This window comes from Cervus canadensis, chromosome 7 (genome assembly GCF_019320065.1).
Source record: "Cervus canadensis isolate Bull #8, Minnesota chromosome 7, ASM1932006v1, whole genome shotgun sequence".
Lineage (NCBI taxonomy): Eukaryota > Metazoa > Chordata > Mammalia > Artiodactyla > Cervidae > Cervus > Cervus canadensis.
In genome coordinates, this window is record NC_057392.1 from 41,967,086 (window position 1) to 41,989,467 (window position 22,382).

The following is a 22,382-nucleotide window of genomic DNA, read 5'->3' on the forward strand; positions in this document are numbered from 1 at the left end:
GTTTTGCCTATGCTCTCCTCTAGGAGTTTTATAGTTTCTGGTCTTATATTTAGATCTTTAATCCATTTTGAGTTTATTTTTGTGTATGGTGTTAGAAAGTGTTCTAGTTTCATTCTTTTACAAGTGGTTGACCATTTTTCCCAGCACCACTTGTTAAAGAGGTTGTCTTTTTTCCATTGTATATTCTTGCCTCCTTTGTCGAAGATAAGGTGTCCGTAGGTATGTGGATTTATCTCTGGGCTTTCTATTTTGTTCCATTGATCTACATTTAAAGATTCAATGCAAGCCCTATCAAGCTACCAACGGTATTCTTCACAGAACTAGAACAAATAATTTCACAATTTGTATGGAAATACAAAAAACCTTGAATAGCCAAAGCAGTCTTGAGAAAGAAGAATGGAACTGGAGGAATCAACCTGCCTGACTTCAGGATCTACTACAAAGCCACAGTCATCAAGACAGTATGGTACTGGTACCCTTTTGCTTTCCTCCCTTCCTCTGACCTAGAACATGGAAGTGAGGTGAAGTTAAGACATATCCAAGAATCAGTTCAGTTCAGTTCAGTTCAATCTCTCAGTTGTGTCTGACTCTTTGTGACCCCATGGACTGCAGCACACCAGGACTCCCCCTCCATCACCAACTCCTGGAGCTTGTTGCCTCATGTCCATCGAGTCACTGATGCCATCCAACCAACTCATCCTCTGTTGTTTCCTTCTCTTCCTGCCTTCAGTCTTTCCCAGCATCAGGGTCTTTTCCAATGATTCAGTTCTTTGCATCATGTGGCCAAAGTATTGGAGCTTCAGCATCAGTCCTTCCAATAAATATGCAGGACTTATTTCCTTTAGGATTGACTGTTGATCTCCTTGCAGTCCAAGGGACTCTCAGGAGTCTTCTCCAGCACCACTATTTGATTTGGAACCAGCCTGTTGCTCCACGTCCAGTTCTAACTGTTGCTTCTTGACCTGCATACAGACTTCTCAGGAGGCAGGTAAGGTGGTCTGGTATTCCCATCTCTTTAGGAGTTTTCCACAGTTTGTTGTGATCCACACAGTCAAAGGCTTTGACATAGTCAATAAAACATAAGTAGATGTTTTTCTGGAACTCTCTTGCTTTTTCAATGATCCAACGGATGTTGGCAATTTGATCTATGGTTCATCTGCCTTTTCTAAATCCAGCTTGAACATCCGGAAGTTCACGGTTCACGTACTGTTGAAGCCTGGCTTGGAGAATTTTGAGCATTACTTTGCTAGCATGTGAGATGAGTGCAATTGTGCTGTATTTTGAACATTCTTTGGCATTGCCTTTCTTTGGGGATGGAATGAAATATTCAGGAATAGCAGAGCAGAAAACCAGAATGAACTTGGCTCCCAGCTAACTCGTGTTATGATTGTCTTTGTCCTGACCTGCCAACCTCAGACTTCTTTTATGAGATAAAGTCTTAGTTGTTAAACTAATGTTAGATTTTCATGTATAATTGAATGCACTCTTAATTGATACCATGTCCTTTTTTTATTATAAAATATAATTGTTCAGATTTTAATTTTATTTATAAAATCCAAAGTAAGGACAGTAAATGCTCATGAATGAGCAAAACTGCTCCATTTGCTAAATTTCTCTTCCAGCGACTATATAGAATTGCACACACTTGGTTTTTTTGTGAAGTATCACTGTTATAGTGCTATAGTGGGTTGTGTCAAAGCTTCTGATATAATTTTAGATTTAAAAAAAACCTAGAGTAGGCTAATTAGAGTCCAAAGGCCCACATGGTTAGGCAAGACTCCTCCAGAAAAAGCTCTATAGTTAGTCATAGGCGAACTACTTATATCAAAGGCACTTTAGATTCTGTCTGAGCTTTCACTTTAATTGAGCTATTAATATGCACTGTTGAGATCTTAAATTAAAATTCAATATGGTTTTATTCAGACCTAAAAGATGATGGAAAAAGGCAATATGTACTTCTAAATTTTCTGTACTTCGGGCTTCTGTTACTTATTGCACTAGAAGAGTGCATACCTTCCTCCACAGCTAAAAGCTAGTTATTTAGGGACAAGGACCTTGACTTACTCATTCCAGCATATCCTACAGTAGGCTACACAATGGCCTCTCTAAGGCAGAAACTAATAAGTATTCACTGAATCACAATAGCAACAATAACAATAATATCTAAATCTGACCATATTTACTAGGTGCCAAAAGCAGTGTGAGTGCTTTCAATGCATGGTCTTATTTTGTGTTGTGTTAGTCACTGAGTCGTGTCCAGTTCTTTTGAGACTCCATGGACTGTAGCCCACCAGGCTTCTCTATCCATGGTATTTCCCAGGCAAGATTTCTGGAGTGGGTTGCCATTTCCTTCTCCAGGGGATCTTACTGGCCCAGGGATTGAACTCTCAACTGGTGCATTGGCAGGTGGATTCTTTACCACTGAGCCCCCAGGGAAGCCCATTGTCTCATTTAAACCCCTACCAAATTCTTGTGAAATTAATCATTTCCTTCTTTCAGAGGAGGAAAGTGAGGCACAGGTTAAGTCACTTGCTCAAACTCATTCAGCTATAAGTACAGTCTGGATTCCAGAGTCAGAATTCCTCATGAAGTAAGTATTATCTTTATCCACATTTTACAGCTGAGGAAACAAAAGCTCAGAAAGGTTAATAACTCATTCAGGATCACATAGCTAACAAGTAGTTGTGCCTGGATTTGAATCCAGGCAGTCTGGTTTCAGCATCTGCCCTCTTAATTAGGTACCACACTGACTCACAAAAGGATAAATTTTAGATATACTTCAGATTGTCACACAATTATATAAAGTTGATTCTATCAAATTAAAGCCTAACTGTTTACTAAATGTAACAAAGAAATTTAAATGTCAGCTCTCAAGCCTTTTTTTTTTTTTCCATTTTAGTAGTAAAATATCTTTCTGGAAGGGCAGAACTTCCTTCAAACTCAGAAGTGATAACTCTTGCATCACTCTAGAAAATTACAACACAGAAACTACACACTAATTTTTATAGTTTACATCTAGGCCTTAGGTTTCCCACCTTCCCTCTCATCCTCCATCTCTCTCTGTGCCCCATCTGGTCAACAAAGTGGAGGCAGGCAGTGGCCCTTCCCACCACTGCCTGATAGTGGCTTCTCCTCCTGGGTAGTTGCTCGTTACATACCCCATCCTATCCCATTTCAATGTATGTTCACTGAAACATTGGGAGCTTTTCTCACCTCCTTTCTGTAGACCCAAGAAGCCCAGATTTGGACCAGAATCAAAGATTGCAAACAGAATGTTTTGGATACTGATTTTAAGATAGTTTCCATTAATAGAACAGTGGCCCTCTGCCTTGCCTGCGCATTGGAATTACCTGAGGGATTTCAAGAAAATTCTCATTTGGATTCCACCCTCAGTATTTCTTTTTTTTTTTTTCATTTATTTTTATTAGTTGGAGGCTAATTACTTTACAATATTGTAGTGGCTTTTGCCATATATTTAATTGATCTGAGATACACCCTGGGCACCTGGAGTTTCAGAAACTACCAGGAGCTCCAATGCACAGGTGAAGATGCAAACAACTGCAGGGTTCCTCAACCTTGGCACTATTGACATTCAGTACCAGATAATTCTTTGTCCTGTGCATTGTAGAATGTTTGCCAGCTTCTCTAACCTTTACCTAACAGATACCAATAACACCCTCCCCAGTTGTGACAACAAAAAATGTCTCTAGGCTTTGACAGATGTCTTGGTGAGGGATACAAAATCACCCTTATTGTGAACCATTATCTAGAGCCACTGCCAGTAGCCTGGGCTGTGAGAAGTCTCCCAAAAAGAAAAAAAAAAAAAAAGAAGGGAGACTTCTGTGGCATTCTCTCTAACAGGAAAATATATAAAGATGTCAAGGATACCTAGCAGAAAACTCTCCTGTCATTGGAGGAAACCTAATCAGAGTGGCTTTTTTTTTTCTTTTTAAGAAGAGTTTTAAATTTCTAAGCAAACAGATGGTTTATTTCTTGGGAGAATAATAGAGAAACATATCTTCAAGAGTAGAGAATTAAGGAAATGATACAGATCTTTCTAGCTGATCTGAAGCACAACAGAAGGAAACTATATCTTTTTTTTAATTAGTGTGAACAGCCTGGCCTGGGTGAAATATTGTCTCCTGCTGACAAGTTGCTGCCAGCAACAGGGAGATAAAGTACATGATGCTTGGATGTGTAGCTTGGATGCTAAATGGATGTAAACCCAGAATGTTTCTTTAGCTCTAGGAAGGTTTTGCCAGCACACTGATAACAGAGTGAACCAAAATAGGTGAGAGTCTAGGTTTGTGTATAAGAGGAGGGTTATTGTTGAGTTGCTAAGTTGTGTCCGACTCGTGATCCCATGGACTGTATCCTGCCAGGCTCCTCTGTCTGTGGAATTCTTCAGGCAAGAACACTGGAGTGGGTTGCCATTTCCTTCTCCAGGGGACCTTCCTGATTCAGGGATCTAATCTGAGTCTCCTTCATCTCCTGCATTACTGGCAGATTCTTTACTGCTGAGGACTTCCCTGGTGGCTCAGATGGTGAAGTGTCTGCCTACAGTGAGGAAGACCCGGGTCTGATCCCTGGGTCGGGAAGATCCCCTGGAGAAGGAAATGGCAATCCACTCCAGTACGTTTGCCTGGAAAATCCCATGGCTGGAGGAGCGTGGTAGGCTACAGTCCATGGGATCGAAAAGAGTCGGATACAACTGAGCGACTTCAACTTTCACTTTCTTTACTGCTGAGCCATTGCTAGAGTGAGCTCATTATGTAAGGCCCGGAATTTGGGACCATTTAGTGGTTGTCTTGCTTTGGGGTTATTTTAGAGAATATTCCAGCAAGCACTGCAGGGGAGTGGGTAGGTAAGAGGGAAGGAAGCTACTAATGGATGTTTTTTCAGAAGTTGCCACTTTGGGCAGTGAAGCTTAATACCCTGGCTGAACACAAGCCTCAGAGGTATGGAGCAAGAGAACTGGCAAATTTATCCATTAATTTCCACTCTGTTGGTTGAGGACTGTGTGCAGGGCCATTCACTCCTCAGAACTTTTGTTCTGGTTTGGGCCTCAGGCAATATTGTGAGTGTGTTGCTGGCAACTGGAAGCAGCTGGCCAACACAGGATGGTGATCACTGATGGGGTCTAGGAGAGTCACTGGCAACCTGCTGTAGTGGTCAATTTAGAAATTTATCTAGGGACTTCCCTGGTGGTCCAGTGGTTAAGACTTTGCACTTCCAATGCAGGGGGCATGGGTTCAATCTCTGATCAGAGAACTAAGATCCCATATGCTGGGCAAATAAATAAAAATTTTAAAAATTTTTATTTAAAAATATTAACTGTTTTATTAGTTTACAATGTTTAATTTTTAATAAATCTGTCCTAATGTGGTATGGAACTTTGGGAAGGCACATCAGCTACTAAGATACCTCAACATTTGAGTCCAAGAAATGCCGCTGCCAGAAACCCACAGTAGTCCCACGCCATCTGCAACTCCTCTTTCCCACACCCCTTACATCCAGTCCACTAACAAGTTCTTTCAGGTCTAGTCCAAAGCTTTCATGGATTTATCCACTCGGTCCCTGCTGCCACTTCATTAGTCCAGGACAATGGTGTCTTTTGCCTGGACTATTGCGGTGGCCTGGTCCTGGGCTCCCCACACTCACCCTCCTTTCAGTTCCTTAAATTCACAAGGCTTCTTCTTGGAATGCTCCTTTTCCCCACCCCACCCCAGACCAACCCTACCTTTCCTATGACTTGCTCTTTCCTATCCCTTCCCAGTTCCCAAAGCACCTGTATATTGTGCTTAGTTGCTAAGTTCTGTCCGACTCTTTGCAAAACGGGATTCTCCAGGGAAGAATACTGGAGTGGGTAGCCATTCCCTTCTCCAGGGGATCCTCCTGACCCAGGGATCAAACGCAGGTCTCCCACATTGCAGGTGGATTCTTTACTGTCTGAGCCACCAGGGAAGCCCTAGGTGTCTTATCCTTTAGGTCTGGCTAAATGTCACTTCATCAAAGACCTGAAGAAAGATGTCCCCCTCCCACCCATCATTCCCATCTCAGTTCCTACTTGTTTTCTTCTTTGCATGTTTCTCAATTTGCAATTATTTTGTTTGCATATTTTGTCTCCCTGTCTATAATGTAATCTCTGTAAGGGCAATGACCATGCTTATCTCTTGACCTCCATATCATCATAGGATCGACAAATTTAGTAAATAAAAACACAGGTGTGGGACTTCCTTTGGGGTCCAGTGGTTAAGACTCTGTCTGTCTAGTGCAGGAGGCGAGGGTTCGATCCCTGGTCAGGGAACTGAGATCCCACATGCTGTGTAGTGAGGGGAAAAAAAAATAGAGGCATATCAGTTAAATTTGAATTTCAGATAAACTACAAATAATTTTTAGTATAGGTATATCCAAGTAATGCACAGGACATATACTAAAAATTATTCATGATTTATCTGAAATTCACATTTAACTGGATATCTTATTTTATCTGGCAACCCTAGTTCCTAGGCCCCAACACATAGCTGACTCTCATTACTCAATGTTAAATAAAAATTTGGTAGCAGCATATCAAAACTGCTACTATGGCAACAAAGTGAGGGAAATGTGTTCGAACTACAAAGTAGTGACAAACACCACTTCCCATTCCTTTCTGTTCTTTTGCCCGTCTTCTCACTCCAGGAGAACCTAATCACCTGGTCCAATCTCATGGACTCCCATCCCCGTTCACCCCACACCTGCCTCGTCAATGCCTGATTATGACCAATTGTCACTTTCACAGAACACCAGCAAGTATTTATTGAGTAATTAAGCTGACAGAACTTATTACATTTCTAAAAATGATTAAGTTCCTTGACCATGAAAAAGTGAGTTTCCATTTTAACCAACCCCCCTCCCCAAACACTGCCCAAGGGCATGGGATTCTGAAGGCAATCACACAAATTCATTCTCAACTATGGCATCATGCTCCAGTCTCAATTAGTTTCTGCAGGGTTCCTGGAATTGGGGGTGAAGTGGCTCTTGAGAGGTTCCCAGCATTTGTAGTAGTTCTCATCCAGACAGTTAGAGGTCTTCAGCCCCCACTTGGTGACGGCCATATTTAGGGAAGACTCAAACATAAATGCCTGTAGGGAATGGGGATGGAGACAAGAAAGAGGAAGTGAGGTGTATAATAAAACACATTTGACCAGATGTCAAGAGAGAAGGTATGGGTAGGTAGACTCTTTGAGTAATAAATCACATGTGCTTGCATGGGAAGGAGAAAATACTCAAGCCTTGGGTTCTGACTCTGGTCCTGCTACTTACAAGTGGGTGATAGCTTGTATGAAACCCTCAGCTTCTCTGACATTCAAGTTTTATTCTTACTAAACTGGAGTTGGGCACATAAGCATCACATTGTTCTTGTAGCACCATGGAGCTAAATTTGCTAGATCCAAGGGCAGAGGTGGGAGAGTCCTGGGATTATTCTTTTCAGGGGCCATTATGGTGGCTATGTCCATGTGAGAGAGAACATAATTCCCATTTAACAGATGAGGAAACTAGGGTTCAGAGCTGGGAAGTGACTGTCTAAGATGGTAGTAATGAGAAGTTGCAGATTTGGGATTTGAGCCTTTCTTTTGCAGGACTCTGACCAAGAGATAGGCTAGGGAAGGGGAAAGAAGGAAAAGAGAGTGAGGAGGCAGGAAGAAGGGAGCAGGAATGGCTGTTGCACTTTTAAAAGCCCTGTCCCAGAAGGTTCTGAATGGTGGGTGTCCTTTTATGTTCAGGCAGGTTTTGTCTGCAACAGAAAGCATATGCAAGTGCCCTGTGCATCCTTGACATTCCAGCTTCACCTACTGCTGATTTTCTGACCAATTATGGCTTTAAAAAAAACAAAACCCTACAATTCTTATGTACTCATATTGTTGGAAATTCTAAAAATACAGATGGACAAAAGGAAGATAAAAATTCTCTTTGTGCCACAACTCAGAGAACCCCTGTTAATGTCTGGCATACATTCTAATATGTATTAACTTCTTTTTGTCTATAATGATAGAGATGATGGTCCCTGTTTGACTTTCCATGACAAGCTTGATGTGAGGTGTTGGACATGTTATAAAGCACTAGTCAGATATAAAGATCATTATTATGGACATAATTATTGTTGTCTCTTTGCTAACTGCTTCTTAGGAGACTCCCTGTCTGACTGGACTAACAAAGCCCCATCCCAGCTGAGCTATGAAGGCAGTATTATAAAGTTAATTTATTCCAAAGTAGTATAAGGATAAGGCATGTGGATGAGCCTGGATCCAAATTACATAATGGGAAAAGGGGAGGGAGACCCAAAGTCTTGTTCCTCATAAAAACAGCCCTGTCCCGTGCTTCACTGTTGCAGAACACTGCTCCCTGGTAACATTATCCAAAGCCAGGTTGGGCATTCAAGGTTACTAAGTGGTAACTATGGGCTAGCCTGTGTACCTCTAGGAACTTTCGGAGGTAGTAGCTTAAGATGATGAATATCTCATAGAGCTCTCACACAGAGATGAAAGTGTTCTACAGAAACTGCAAAGGCCCTTGCAAGGGGAAACAGAGCTGAGGTCTGGCAGATGGGACTCACACCCTGCCCCTGAAGATAAGCTTCATTGACTCTGGTCCTTGAGTTGGGACTGAAAGCAATCTGCGTTGTGTTGGGTAGAGGGGCAGATAAACTCTCTGCTCAGGTAGTTTGCAAGCTGGGCATGGAGTCAGGCCGGTCTGTGCTATTGATTTTAAAGTCAGGTAACATTGAAGGCATTGGTTTAAAAATGTAAAGCAAGTTTGCATATGATGTTACATAAAATTACTCCTTGTGGTTCATAAATTCTACCTCCAAGAATGCAAAAATAAAATGAAATCAAGTACCGCAGCCAACTGCAATTGTGTTCAGTTTCATTGTTTACAGCATGACACAGGAGGAATACAAAATAGCTTTTAAATCTCATCAGTTTCATCCCTTGCCAAAGGAGAGCAAAAGAAAATGAGAGAACTGCTGCTCACAAGCCCTGACTATAGTCAGGCAAACGCTTCCTGACCCTCCTGGGCTTGAGAAACCAGCTAAAAGTGACATCCTGCAAACCCTACTGCTGTGGTCCTGGAGGATGACTTCAAAAAGCAGGGACTCTGAGACAGAATATATATATATAGATTATATATACAGGGCCACATACAGATGAGGGAAGACTCCTGACACAGTATTAATAATGTCCCCCCTTTTGTCTGAACAGTGTGGCCCAGTCAGCAGGGTTAAATCACAGCCACCAGCTTCACGGGATGCCCTAACTTTTCTACAGATGGAGAGAACGAAGCACAGAGAAGTTATGTAAATTCCTCAAGGTCACACAGGAACCAAGAGCTAGAATTCAAACCTAGACCTGACTCCAAGTACAAAGCTCTTTTTATCCTAACATATCAGGCATCTAGTATACACACAGGGTGTGTGCATACACAGGTGGGAACATACAGACAGACACTCTCCTCTCCAGACTTCTCCTCTGTGACTTTGGAGGAAAAAAATAGCCATTCCTCTCAACAAGGTTGGGGATATCAGAGACCACCAGAGCCTCATATCTAACTTGCTTACCATGGTGCCATCAGCAATCCTCTCAGGTGCCAGCTTGGCTTTGCTGGCCTTCTCAAAGCAGTTGGCATCAGGCCCATGGGGAGTCATTGGACTGTGCAGGCTGCCTCCCCCTGGCAGGAACCCACCTTGCTTTGCCTCATAGTGACCTTTGATGAGTCCCATGAATTCACTCATGCAGTTCCCTGGGAAGATTGAAAAAGTATTTTTATTATCCAAGGCAAGGACCCCAAACACTGAGACTTCTCAAACATTATTTCCACAGAATGTCAAGAAGAGAGGAGAATCATAAAATTTCATAGAAGTAATAAAGAACATAGACAGGAAAACAACCACAAAACATTCATTAGTGTGGAATTCTTGGTATGCAAAGCCCTACTCCGTGGCTATGTAGATTAACAGAAGTCTTAGGTTTCACTGCCTGAACGAACTTATGCTAGATCTAAAGAAAAGCAGGGCCCAAACACAAATTTTAATAATAAGTAACATACAAATCATGATAAAGAGTGAATGTACTCCATCATCTAGGCTTACAAGCCCCATATAAAAATTATCCACTTTCCCAGATCTGAATTCCTTCCCAAATAGCCTCACAGTAGTACAGGGCATCACCATATTTCTGGTTACAAATTAGAAAATTAAAGTGGTGTGTGTGTGTGTGTGTGTGTGTGTGTGTACATTGCTGGAAATGGGATATAAGGAAAGAACCCTGGACTTGGAGTCCATTATCAAATAATAATTTGTGTGAAAAAACCTTATTATCTATAATCTAATCCATAAATACTATATATTTTAACAAATATCTTCTGTATCTGAATCTAATATCATCTTATTCTTTCATTTTCCAAAATGCTTCTTAGATTCATTCCTTTTCCATTGACATTCTCTTCAAAGAACCTGAAAATCTTAATACTGGAAGGGATCCCTGAAAAAAAAGTGAAAGTGTTAGTCATTCGTTCGTGTTCAACATTTTGTGACCCCATGGACTGTAGCCCGCCAGGCTCCTCTCTCCATGGAATTCTCCAGGCAAGAATACTGGGATGAGTAGCCATTCCCTTCTCTAGGGAATCTTCCCAACCCAGGGATCAAACTCAGGTCTCCTGCATTGCAGGCAGATTCTTTACTATCTGAGCCACCAGGGAAGACCAAGGGATTCCATACTTTTACTCAATACAGAAATAATCTGTATATCATTCCTGATAAATAACCTGCATGCCTCCTGTGAATTGAAGTGCTCTACTCAACAAAGGAATCTGTCATGTTACTGAAGACTCTGGGCATCAGAAAGTTCTCCTAAGTCAAATGGAAATTTGCTTTCATGTAAAGTTGAGTATATTGGTCCTAGTTGTGCCTCCTGGAATCAACAAAATTTGACAAAAATCACCATGTTCCCACTCTTTCTATCTTACATTTCTGTTTAAACAAAGCTTTTTATTTAGAGCAAGAATTAAAAGAAACACAACACCTTGAAAACATCTACTCATCTATGCATACATCCATTCATCTGTCCATTCCCCTCCCTATTCATCTACCTATCCATCCAACCAGCATATATGGACACTGTGCTAAGTACTGTGATAGAAATGAGTAAGAAGCAGCCTCTTGAATGTTCCTCATAGTCTTAGTCAGTCCTGTGAGAGTGCTGACACTGCAAATCATAGACAGAGTAGAGAGATATGGAAGGTACTGGCAAACATTGCAAAGCTAAACATTTGACTTGATAAATACTCCACTCCTCTTCCCTACATGTGAATATAGTCAAGTGGCAAAATACTTGTCGGTCAGTTCAGTCGCTCAGTCATGTCCGACTCTGCAACCCCATGGACTGCAGCACGCCAGGCTTCCTTGTCTATCACCAACTCCTGGAGCTTGCTCAAACTCATGTCCATCGAGTTGGTGATGCCATCCAACCATCTCATCCTCTGTTCTCCCCTTCTCTTCCTTGTGGAACTGCCCAAACAACATTTTGCCCAGAAACCAAAATGTTGCTGCAGGCCCCTGCAGAAAACGCAAGACCTAGATTATATAGCACTACTTGTTTCTCCATGAAGCAGAAATAGAGGGGGAAAGGTAACTGTAAGCATATAGTGTCTACATTTTAAAAGCAGTTCTGCTCATGCCTTAAATATTCTGGCATACTCCTCTATCTAGTATGTGTCCTCAGGGTCACCTTCAAGGCTTAATTTTAAGAAGAGAGCAAGAATGAGTTCAGCTTTGATCTGAATATGAATTTAGGTAGCAATGAGTTGGTGATGACATTTCTACATCATTTTCTATATTTCAAAGGACAGTGGGAAGGTAGACCTTGCCTTTTTGATTAATGCTGAATCCAGTCGACTAAGGTGCATTAAGATGACTGGAGGCAATATTTCTACAGAAATCATTCTCCACTTCTGTAAAGTCACATCAAAGTAGCAAAGATTTTGGTTATTGCTAAAGCATTATTTTTAATGTCTCTGGTAAAAAATAATTTCTAACTCAGGGTTCTGTGGTTTTTCCAACTAACTCAGGGCAATCAAGCCTTTCTGAGATCTGTCTCTCCTGAGCCAAATTTATTTCAGAGTTCTTTATAAAAAAGAAGTTACAAGAGGCATTCATGAGGTCACTTGTTTCAGGCAGTCTGAATTACAAATTAAAGTCAAGCAGTGGGTTGAGCGCTGTAGCAGAGTAGGGAACCTGGATGGGGAAGACAAGCCCCAGGCCAGCATATCTCAGCATGTGGTCTGTGGAGCTCCGGCATCAGAATCCCTGACTTGCTAGTTCAAAATGCAGATTCTGAGGTTCCACCTCAACACCAACTAGTTCAACTCTCTGATAGCAGACCTGTGGGAATTTTTTTTAAAGGCATTCTATTAATAAGTGATTTTTATATCCTCTAATGCTCTCAAAGTGTGGTTCCTGGAATAGCTGCATTAACATTACTCAGGAATTTGTTACAAATGCAAATTTTCATGGAGGGAGGTCCAAGAGGGACGGGATAGATGGATACATCTGGCTGATTCACTTCATGGTACAGCAGAAACTAACACAACATGGGAAAGCAATTATACTACCATTTAAAAAAGAAAAAACATCCCACAGATTCTCAGGCCCTACACTGTATACTCTGAGGGTGGGTCCAAGGAATCTATGTTTTAACTCTCCAGGTGACACTGACATATGTTAAAATTTGAAAACCAGTGTCTCTGGCGTATACAGCACCCTCCATAAAGAACTATGTGAAATAGGGAAGTACCAAGGATTAGTATGTTAGGGTCAGACTATAATTCAGACCAAGCCTCTCGTCTTGACAACAGGTCCTCTAGGGGACTAACTTCCAGGAGGAGAAGAGTTAGGACATGTGATGGGCTTGATATTCCTCAGAAAGGACAAAATTTGTTGTATTTCTATTCGCAAAGTATCTGGTGTCTTTGAAGTGTTAAACCAATTGCATCCTTTTCAGCTGATGTCACCTGAAAAAGGCAATGCTGACATTTGACCACGAAGTGACCTTCTTTCATTCTGAAGGCCTTTGTCCTCCACCCTCTGAAACACTTACATTGCTCATTTTAGTCAAAGCCCTGGCACCTGGGCACATACAGACAAGAGCCCCAGAGGGACAAAGTGCTGAGGTTAACTAAAGAAAGGGGCTTTTTAAAAAAGAATGTTACAGCTGAAATGCACCTCAGAGTCTTTCCAGAACTTTGTGTACAAAAGTGCAATATCCAGGAAGAAGAATTGTGCATTGACATTTAGGTTGAATTTATAGCTAGCTACTGCACAATTAAAAATGCTACCTTCATTAAGTACACCATGAGGTACCTTATTCATTCTTGGTGATGCATTCACCTACTAAATAAATATTTATTGGATGCATATCATGCACTGGGCACTGTGCTAGGGACATCCATTAAAGCCCATGACTGTCTGCTCTGGCATCAGACTGTCTTCACGTCCAGTACTTCATCAATACTTCACTGACTCCACCACTTAACTAGCTGGGAGGACTTGACCCTTCACAGCTCAGCTGCATCTTCTTAAAAAAAAAAAAAGAAAGGATAATGATACATATCTCTAACAACAGTTATGAGAAATAAATGTGTTAATACTTTTGAAGAACTTATTACAGAGTCATAAAGAAAGGGTCAATAATTTTTAATTTCCCTGGTGGCTCAGCCAATAAAGAATCTGCCTGTAATGCAGGAGACCCAGGTTCAATCCCTGGGTCGGGAAGATCCCCTGAAGAATGGAATGGCTACCCATTCCAGTATTCTTGCCTGGAGAATTCCATGGACAGAGGAGTCTGGTGGGCTACAGTCCATGGGGTTGCAAAGAGTCAGACATGACCAAGCGACTAACACTTTCACTTTTCACCAAATAAAAATAATATTAATAAAATTAAAATAATAGATTTGATAAGTTCTGTTCTAGATAACAACTGCTTTGCAGAAACTGCTTCCAGAATAGGATCTTTCCCCTGGTGTGGACTGCAATCTGCTTTACCCTTCCAAAACCATTGGAGAAGGCACACTTTATTGGCTCTTGAGCCAGACTGAGATAATGAACTCTCCCAAAACAACGAACTAAGCAACAACAGCCCACAGATCCACTTCCCTTTACACCTGAAATGTAAGGAAATGTCTTGCTGCAAGCTTCACCAGCCTTTGTGCCTCCCTTTGGGGCCAGAGGAACTGGGCTCTAGGCATTACACAGGGTTTTCTCTTCAGAGTCAACACGCCACTGCCAACTTGATGCCAAACATCACAAGTTGTGATGTTTAAGAAGTTAACAGTCTAGGGAGCAGCACTGGGCCTTGGGAGGCGGGATTCTGAACTGTAGCCAGGGCAGGACATCTTGCCTCTAGAAATACCTCTAGCAGTGTTCCCCAGGGTTCATGTTGACCACTTGGCTGTCTCTCTCTCTCTCTTTTTTTTCCCCCAAATGTGACTTGGCAAATGACTTACTGTGGTAATAAGGAGGCCTGAAGGTCTTATCAGCAACCCCCCATCGAGGTGGGAAGATGACAAAATCAGCGATGGCCACTCCAGGGCGTACAGACTTAGCAGTCAATACCGTGAAAATGGATGGGTCCTGGGAAAGGAAGGACAAAAAGAGCCTGAAGACATGATGAAAGGGGAGGTGACCAACAATGACACACATCCCCCATGCTGAAGGGGTTTTCGAGTGACACTGTAATTTCTGATCAAACTGCAGGCCAGGCTACGAAGTCTGGGCTTGTCATCGAGGTGCAGTAATCACTCACTTGACTTTCCCCTCTTGCTGTGCTTGAAGCAAAATAAATTAACAGCGGCCAAGGGGATTCTGAGCAGCTTTTTCACCCTGCTGAGCCCCCATTTCATGTAAGTACTACCCTGTGGGTCTGAGAACCAGCAGTGCCTGCCTCCCAACCTCAGGTCAGGGTGACTGGAGCTGGCATGTGCTGCAGGGAGCTCTTGGCAGAAGGGATGCTCAAAGTGAGGTGGAAATAGAAATAAAATAATATCTGAGTGTTGGGATAGATGTAGGATGCACATCTCTTTGGAGGAATCACTGAGATTCCAGACGGTATCTTCATGGCTTTTTATCCTTGTTTGACTCTCAGGCCTAAAATATTAATACATCACTCATCTGGATGGTGGTAGTGTAGAGGGGAATAGGTTGGGGGACAATATTATAATTTGAAAAGAATGTTAGAGTCTTTCAGTGTTTGTAAAGAATGTTAGACTCTTTCAGTGGAAAGATTGAGATTCAAATTTAATGGCAATCAGTGTGATCAGGTCTGCTTTCTGATGTCATTGAGGGTTGGGGATTCAAAGATGACTGAACTCTATTCCTGGCCCTTCAGCACCATTGGTGGTGGTGGCAAGTGTGTGTTAAGGGGACAGAAGGAGTAATGAAACAAGTGTCTGAAGAATCACAGCAAGGTGCCAAGGGCAATCTATCTTTGTAAATAGAGATCCAAAGGGGTACAGAGTGCTTATCTCTTCCTGAGAAGATCAGGGAAGGCTTCACAAGGGAGGTGATATTTGAGGTGGGTCCTGAAGAATGAATGCAGGAAGAAAGAAAAAGAGAGGGAATAAGAAAAGGAGGGAAGGAGGAAGGTAGGAAAAAAGGAAGGGAAGGGAAGGAAAGGAAGGAAAAGCAAAAAGGCATTTTAAGCATAGAAAACAGGAAAGACATCAAAATGCACAGAGATTTTGTTAAGAAGCAAGAAAACTAAAGCCCAGAGTGCATTGGCAGGAGGGAGAGAGGCAGAGGTGGTCCTGGGAAATAAGTCCAGGGCCAGATGGTGACGAGCATAGGATACCACGCTTCAAAGCTCAGACATAATCCTAAACCACAGGGAGCCTGCAAAGGTTTGTAACGTAGCATTAGAAAGATCAGGTCTGAATTTTGGGAAAATGACTATAGCAGCAGTACAAAGGAGAATGTCTGTGTAAATGCACATCAAGAAACCCTTAATGCTGCGAGAATGAATACTTCTTCATCTGTCATGAGAAATGATCTGAAACTGTTAAAAGGCAGTGAGGCTCAAAAAAAGCTCTTTCAGTGTCTCGGGATCCTTTTTTTTTTTTTTTTTTTGCTGCTTTGGGCATGATGCCTCATTTTCTTGTCTCTTGGTTTTATCGAGTTGCTGCTCTTCAGAAAGGTAGTTTTGAGCCCCAAGAGGTAAACTGAACTGGCTTAGAGTAATCTTTCTGTCTTTGGTTCTCTGACTTCTGCTGTAATTGTCCCTCCAGTTTGTGGGTTAAGTTAATCTATTATGCAAAGTGAACTTTCCCCCAGGATCTCAGAACTAGCACTTTATCATGAAAGTGGGTCCTTAGGGGCCTGCACTGTAGACTGGGGACCTATTTTCAGCCCCTGATTGAGTGAAAAATATGACCGAGTTCATACTCTAGAATTTCTTTGGTTTAAATTCAAGCACTGAATGTTACGAGTAACTTCAGAAGAGAGCTGTCAGTCCCATCTCAGCTAAAAAGAGCCAGGAGTAGAAGTTCTGAAGTGGGCAGGCAGACTTCTGGTATTTATGAGGACAGAGAAATTTCCAAATTCAGGAATTTTCCTTTCTCAATACTCCATCACTGATATTAGCAGTTGGTTTTCTTATTGGGATACATTGTCTAGGAGGAAATCGTGTTCTTAGCCAGGAAGGAAAGTTACTGTGAATACCCTGTAGAGAACTGAGCTGTGTGGCAGAGTGAATGCTGAGTGTCTAGTCTTGATCTCCCTCTGGTAGGTTGTTTACTCCATCACTGAAGCCTTGCAGCAGATGTTTCAAATTCCTGTCAGCACAATGACAGATGACTTAAGTCTCGGGCTTCCAAGGCAACACTGGAAAGGTTAAATCTGTGAACACCAGGTGTCTACTGTGGACCTGTCCAGCCTAAAGGGACCCTCTCCCCAGGGTTCCTCCATGGGTCAGACTTACTGCGTGGTCAAAGGCCACTGAATTGATGACCATAAAGTTCTCCAAGTTGTACTTGTAGGGGGTGTAATTCCCATGCCAAGCCACAACATTGAATGGGGAGACATCCTAAGTGACAAAAAGAAAAAGCAGGAGAGGGTGATTTTAGCACATAGTGCTTTTGTAGCTATGATTCCTCAGTTTGTACTTGGCATTACTGTCTCTTGATTTGATTCTATTCGCATAACTTAATAATACCATTCTTTGGGAGAAATATCACCCTGAATCATCTTATGGTTGCTTCACTTTCTCTCAAACTGTCCTCCCTGTGCCACTGACCCTATTCTTCCAGTACATCAGTTATAGCTGCCTCTGATCACATGTGCAGCAGAAGCATGGCCAAGTAGTGCCTTTTCAACAATACTAATGCAATGCTGAGAATCTGTGGATGCCAGCAATTCTTTGACAACCTAGGCCACCATCTGGGTTTCCCGGTGCCGAGGGCAGGCACTGGCTGTGACTGCTCTCCAAGTAACTACTGCTCAAAGGAGCGTCTGGTAGATGTAGTGCCTGGATTGGTGAGTGAGGATGGTGAGGAGTTCTCTGAGTCCCAGCCCCAAGGACTTGAGATTTCAGAGCAATCCTAAGGTGATGCTTCTTGGGTCTGCCCTAAGAGAGGATCAGTGTTCTGCTATAGGAAAGTAGTCAGGCTAGCAAGTCCAGGTGATACAGTCCATGGAGATCAGTCTCCCAGGGCACAGATCATGGTACACAAGGGAGAACAACCTTCATAGAGTTCACTTAGAAAGTGGAAACCCATGGAGCTGCTGGCCACCTCTAGAATGGTGCTTCTCTGTCAAATGTATATCATATACAATACAGGGAATATGCTTTAAATGAATGTGATTTCCACACTGAATTTCCAGAGGTTATCATTTATGCCAGGCTGGAGTAGTATCTAAGCATGTTCATTTTAAACAAGCCACCCTGAGAATTTCTGATGCAAATGGTCTCTGAACTACATTTTAAGAAATCCAATCTAGAGAATATGAGGGTGACTATGTATCAATGAAGATGGCAATTAACCCTCAGAAGTTAATTTTAAATGCCAAACTCATTGGCCTCTGCTAGTTAGCATACCTTCTAGTTGCTGTCCAAAGAAAATAACATGCCTTAGCAACATATAAGCGATAAGTTAAATGGGCAAAAATAAATCAAATGAATAATGGTAAATAGAATAGATCTTTGGATTATTTTTATTATATGGTTACTGTATTCTACTACATTATATATCCAGTAAATTAAGTAACAATGTATATTACATATTATATTATTATTTTAAAATTATTATTATCTATGCCTTTGTTTATCCATTGAGATTGGTCATGTTCCAGGTGGTATGGCTGTAGACAATGCCTTTGCTGATCTCCTGAGTTTACCAGTCTGGTGCTATCAACCAAGTCAAAGTAATTAACTGAGTTTTGCTTGTTTTCTATCAGTCATTGCTTATATTTGAAATATGGTGACTATTGATAAATATAAGTCTTAGATGAACTGCTATTAATTAATTTTCTTTTTCAGGCCATACTACCATGCCTGTTTATTATGTTCCCCCCACCTTTTATAGAGACCTAGATATTGTGGGGTTTTTTATTGCTTGATGAATAGAAACAGCATGACCTTTGGAGTCAGAAAGATATGGGTTTGAATGCTGATTCTGTCATTTACTGTGACATTTGGTAAGTTATCACTACCTGGACTGTTTTCAGGACTACAAACAGGGCAAATAGTACCTTATTATAGTATCTTAGTGATGTAGTAAAGATGAAATAATGTATGTAAATACTTAACACAAGCCCTGGCAATCAGAAGGTGCTTAATAATTATTCATTCCTTCCCCTGCCTGTCAAGCCACTTACTTTACCTGTCTGGCAGCAAATAGCTTGCCCTGGTATTTATTAATCACAGTGTAACCACCTGGCACTTGGCGATCTTCATACCAGGCAACAGGTATCAAGAAATCACGAGGATTGGCCAAGCCATTGGCTCCTAGAATATAATGATCCAGAAGTCTTTTAGACACTTTTGAAATCACACAGGAAAGATGCCACTGTTGCACAAAGAGAAAGGGCTTTCTTCTATGTCAAAAGCCACTCCACAATTTGCTATCCTTGTTGAAAGACTCATTGGAATCCCAGTCTGGTACCTTTTAAGGAGGACCCAAGAAATTTGGTCAGAAAAAAGAAATCCTGAAAATATCATCACCAGCATTACCTCCTAAAGTTGTAGAGTGAATATGGTTTATAAACATTTTCCATGCATTACCTCATCATTATAGGGGATGGGAGGGGAAGAGAGGAAGAGAGTACAAAAGAGGAAAAGGGAAAATACGATAGAATACCAGACCTTTTTTCCCAAGAAAACTCTGACAACTCTAGAACTCATCGACAGTCCTTGAGAAGGAGAAGGTTACACACTGTAGCCTCAGGTGTGCCTCTGCTCCTTAGACAGGACTCAAAATCAATCCACGTCTGCAACACTGCTCTGCAGCCTGACAAATCTGTCTGCCACTGAGGGAGACCTGCCTGCCCACCTTTGCATTGTGAGTGTTCCCTCCAGAGAAAGAAAATAAATCAGAAGACCAGAAATGAAAAATCTAAGTGCAAAAACATAATTTAACTCTGAGAGAAGAGACCTAGGGAGTGTTTTATCATTTCTAGTTCCTGGGGTTAAAAAAAAAAATAGGCCCCCAGCTGGTTAGTAAATTATATATATTTTCCAGAGGGTACATGTGGCATGGCACCCGGAGGCTCTGCTGGCCATGGAGCAGCAGGAAACCAGACCAAAGTGGGAAGAGCGGGTGGAGAGCAGGATGACAGACGGCCCACCACGACTCCAGCTGCCTCTCGGCTGCCTCCCACCTTCCTCTGACTATCTGGATCCCCCAGGGGAGTGACCAGAAGGCACATGCTGGGCTGTCCCTGTTTTGCTCTAAAAAATCTGTTGACAAGGAAAGGGAAGAGCTGGGAGGTGTGGCCACCACCTTCAGCAAACAAGCCAAAGATGAAACCAAGGGCCAATTTCCCCAACCACTCCTGTCACTCGAGAGATGGTTTGAGAACATCCCCTCCTACCACCTTCACTTCTCAGACCCTGCTCTCTTTGTCTCCAGCTTGCCAGAAGAATCGGGGGTAGGGGACCTTGGTTCACTTTGGAAAGTTTTCATTTGCCTCATGGAGGCTGTGGTTTCTAGCTCCTTCACAGCACTGAGTGAGGCACGCTTTTTGACTCTTAAGTATGTAGATTTTGTAGAAGGTGCTCAGTAGGAATGTGACATCCATAGACTGTCTTTCTTTCAGTTCATTTCCCCTTTCCATAGCCACATAGCCCCTGCCATTATTATGGTTTTTCCCATTTTATTGTCTACTCACAAGCCACTGACAAGAAAATGATCTCTCGTCTATCCACAAAATCCATTCCCACTTGTACACTTTTTCTTAAACTGGTCCCTTTCCTCTTTATTTCTCCTCAACTTTTCATCAAGGATTAGTCATATTTTATGATTGCTATGAAGCTGTTCCTGGAAACTTTGGCTCACAGTAACCCAGACTTCATATCCTCTAGGGTGTACACTGTATAACCTGAACTCTAGTACAGATTGTCTTGCTCTCCAATGGTCTGTACACTATTCTAGAGAAAGATTTATTGTGGATTTGGCTGGATTGTTCTCTGTTATGCGTGTATGTGATGGGAAGAGGCTTGTGCCATCCTTGATGTGGTTCTGGTCATTACCCTCAGCACAACATGGGAACTGGGACAAGCTGATGAACTGATGCACTGACCAGCTAATTAATGAAGCTATCATCTCATCAAATGGGTCAACTATACCACCTGGAGCCTCTGAACTTAGAGGCCTGAAATAAGAAGTCTGTGATTGCTCAGGGGGCTCTAATATGTTCTGAAATTGCCAACTACACTTGGTCTGGAGAAGAAGTTGTCTAGAGAGGAAAGTTGCAGTTTGAGTGAGATAAGGAGGAGAGATGGATGTTTAACTTTCATGCAATTATTTGTGTCCTATAGCTCAAGTCAGGCTTAAAAGCCTGCATTGAAGATTTACCAATTGGTCCCAGGTCAGGCAACTCAAAGTGGACTCCATAAACCTCCAGGATGTAGCCTCTGGTCTCCTCGAAGACATCGATGCTGAACCGCATTCCTCTCTGGAACAGGAAGTAGACATTGGTGTGCTCTCACCAGTACCTATAGTTATAAAGAAGCTGCCCGAGAGCTACAGCCAACCTCACAGGCACAAGTAATTCTATAGTCTGCTGAGCTGTTGGAGAGGTGACCAGCTGAAAGATGAGTTTAAAAAATTTAACTTCTAATCACATATGTGACCCAAACCAATTCTAGCCTACACTTTCACTGGGTTCAGAGATAACAGTGCCCTGATTTCACCAAAATTTAAAGAAATCCATCTTCACTGCCTTCTGTCCCCTCCAGAGTATCATCCAGAGTGTGCATAAATATTCAGGAAAGTGAATTGACAATGTTCTTTGCTTTGTGATTGTGTGCTATTTTAAAACAAAGTAGGCACAGAAGCCTGCTAATCCTTCTACACAGGGAGCCTTCTGTATAACTCAAACTCCCTCCCCATTGCCCAGACATGATAGAGAAATTTCAGAGTTAGAAATAGCAGCAGCTGCAACATCTGATTGCTCCCAAATTAGGGAGAAGCTGGGAGGAGAGGGGGACACATCACCAACCTGAATGACGCAGATCTCGTTGGGCTGAACAAGCATCTTGCCAAACTCGGTGTAAATGAGAAGTTTCCCTTTCTGGGGAACTAACATAAAAGACAAGACAGCAATGAGTAACTCTTTTCATGTAAGAACCACTTCATGAAGAGTGAAAGGCTTAAGGGTGGCATTTGCTTTTTCAATCCAAATGAAAAGTGCTTCATTGAGTTTTATGGGGGAAAATGTCAGAATTGACAACTTAAGTTGGCTATTTCTAGAAAGAAAAGCATGAATGAAAAAATTGACTCTGCTTTTTTCTTATTTTTGGTTGCCAGATAAGGAGCTTGTATTTGCACAATTCTGTGGCTTGACCAGAAAGGGCAGCAGAAATAGGATGGAAAAAGACCCATCTCTGATAGTTCCAGCAGGAAGCTGGCATTTGCATGTCTAAGGTTTACATCAAAATGTTCATTCCAAAATATCAGTACTAAGATCATAAAAAAGGAATCAGGAGACCAGAGAAATCCCTGCTAGACTTTCCATCTTCACAGTTTCATGAAAATTTGTATTTATATTGCAGATTTCAATGACAGATGATCTTTACTTGGGTAAGTTTGAAGGCAAATAGAGTTATCTCAATAAGTTAATCACATGTTGATTTTAC

General features: G+C 41.9%; 1 protein-coding gene across 1 annotated transcript in view; it reads right to left on the reverse strand.

Moving 5' to 3' along the window:
* Positions 1 to 6,776: 6,776 nt before the first annotated feature.
* The window catches only part of HGD (homogentisate 1,2-dioxygenase), a 44,211-nt gene continuing 28,605 nt past the window's right edge, over positions 6,777 to 22,382 (reverse strand). The window contains exons 8-14 of the mRNA XM_043475016.1: positions 21,746 to 21,825; positions 21,100 to 21,199; positions 18,907 to 19,031; positions 17,007 to 17,111; positions 14,539 to 14,665; positions 9,599 to 9,780; positions 6,777 to 7,124 (exon numbers count right to left, since the gene is read on the reverse strand). Of these exons, the coding sequence (XP_043330951.1) occupies positions 6,975 to 7,124; positions 9,599 to 9,780; positions 14,539 to 14,665; positions 17,007 to 17,111; positions 18,907 to 19,031; positions 21,100 to 21,199; positions 21,746 to 21,825 (869 nt within the window). The 3' untranslated portion in view covers positions 6,777 to 6,974. The remainder of the gene's footprint in view (positions 7,125 to 9,598; positions 9,781 to 14,538; positions 14,666 to 17,006; positions 17,112 to 18,906; positions 19,032 to 21,099; positions 21,200 to 21,745; positions 21,826 to 22,382) is intronic.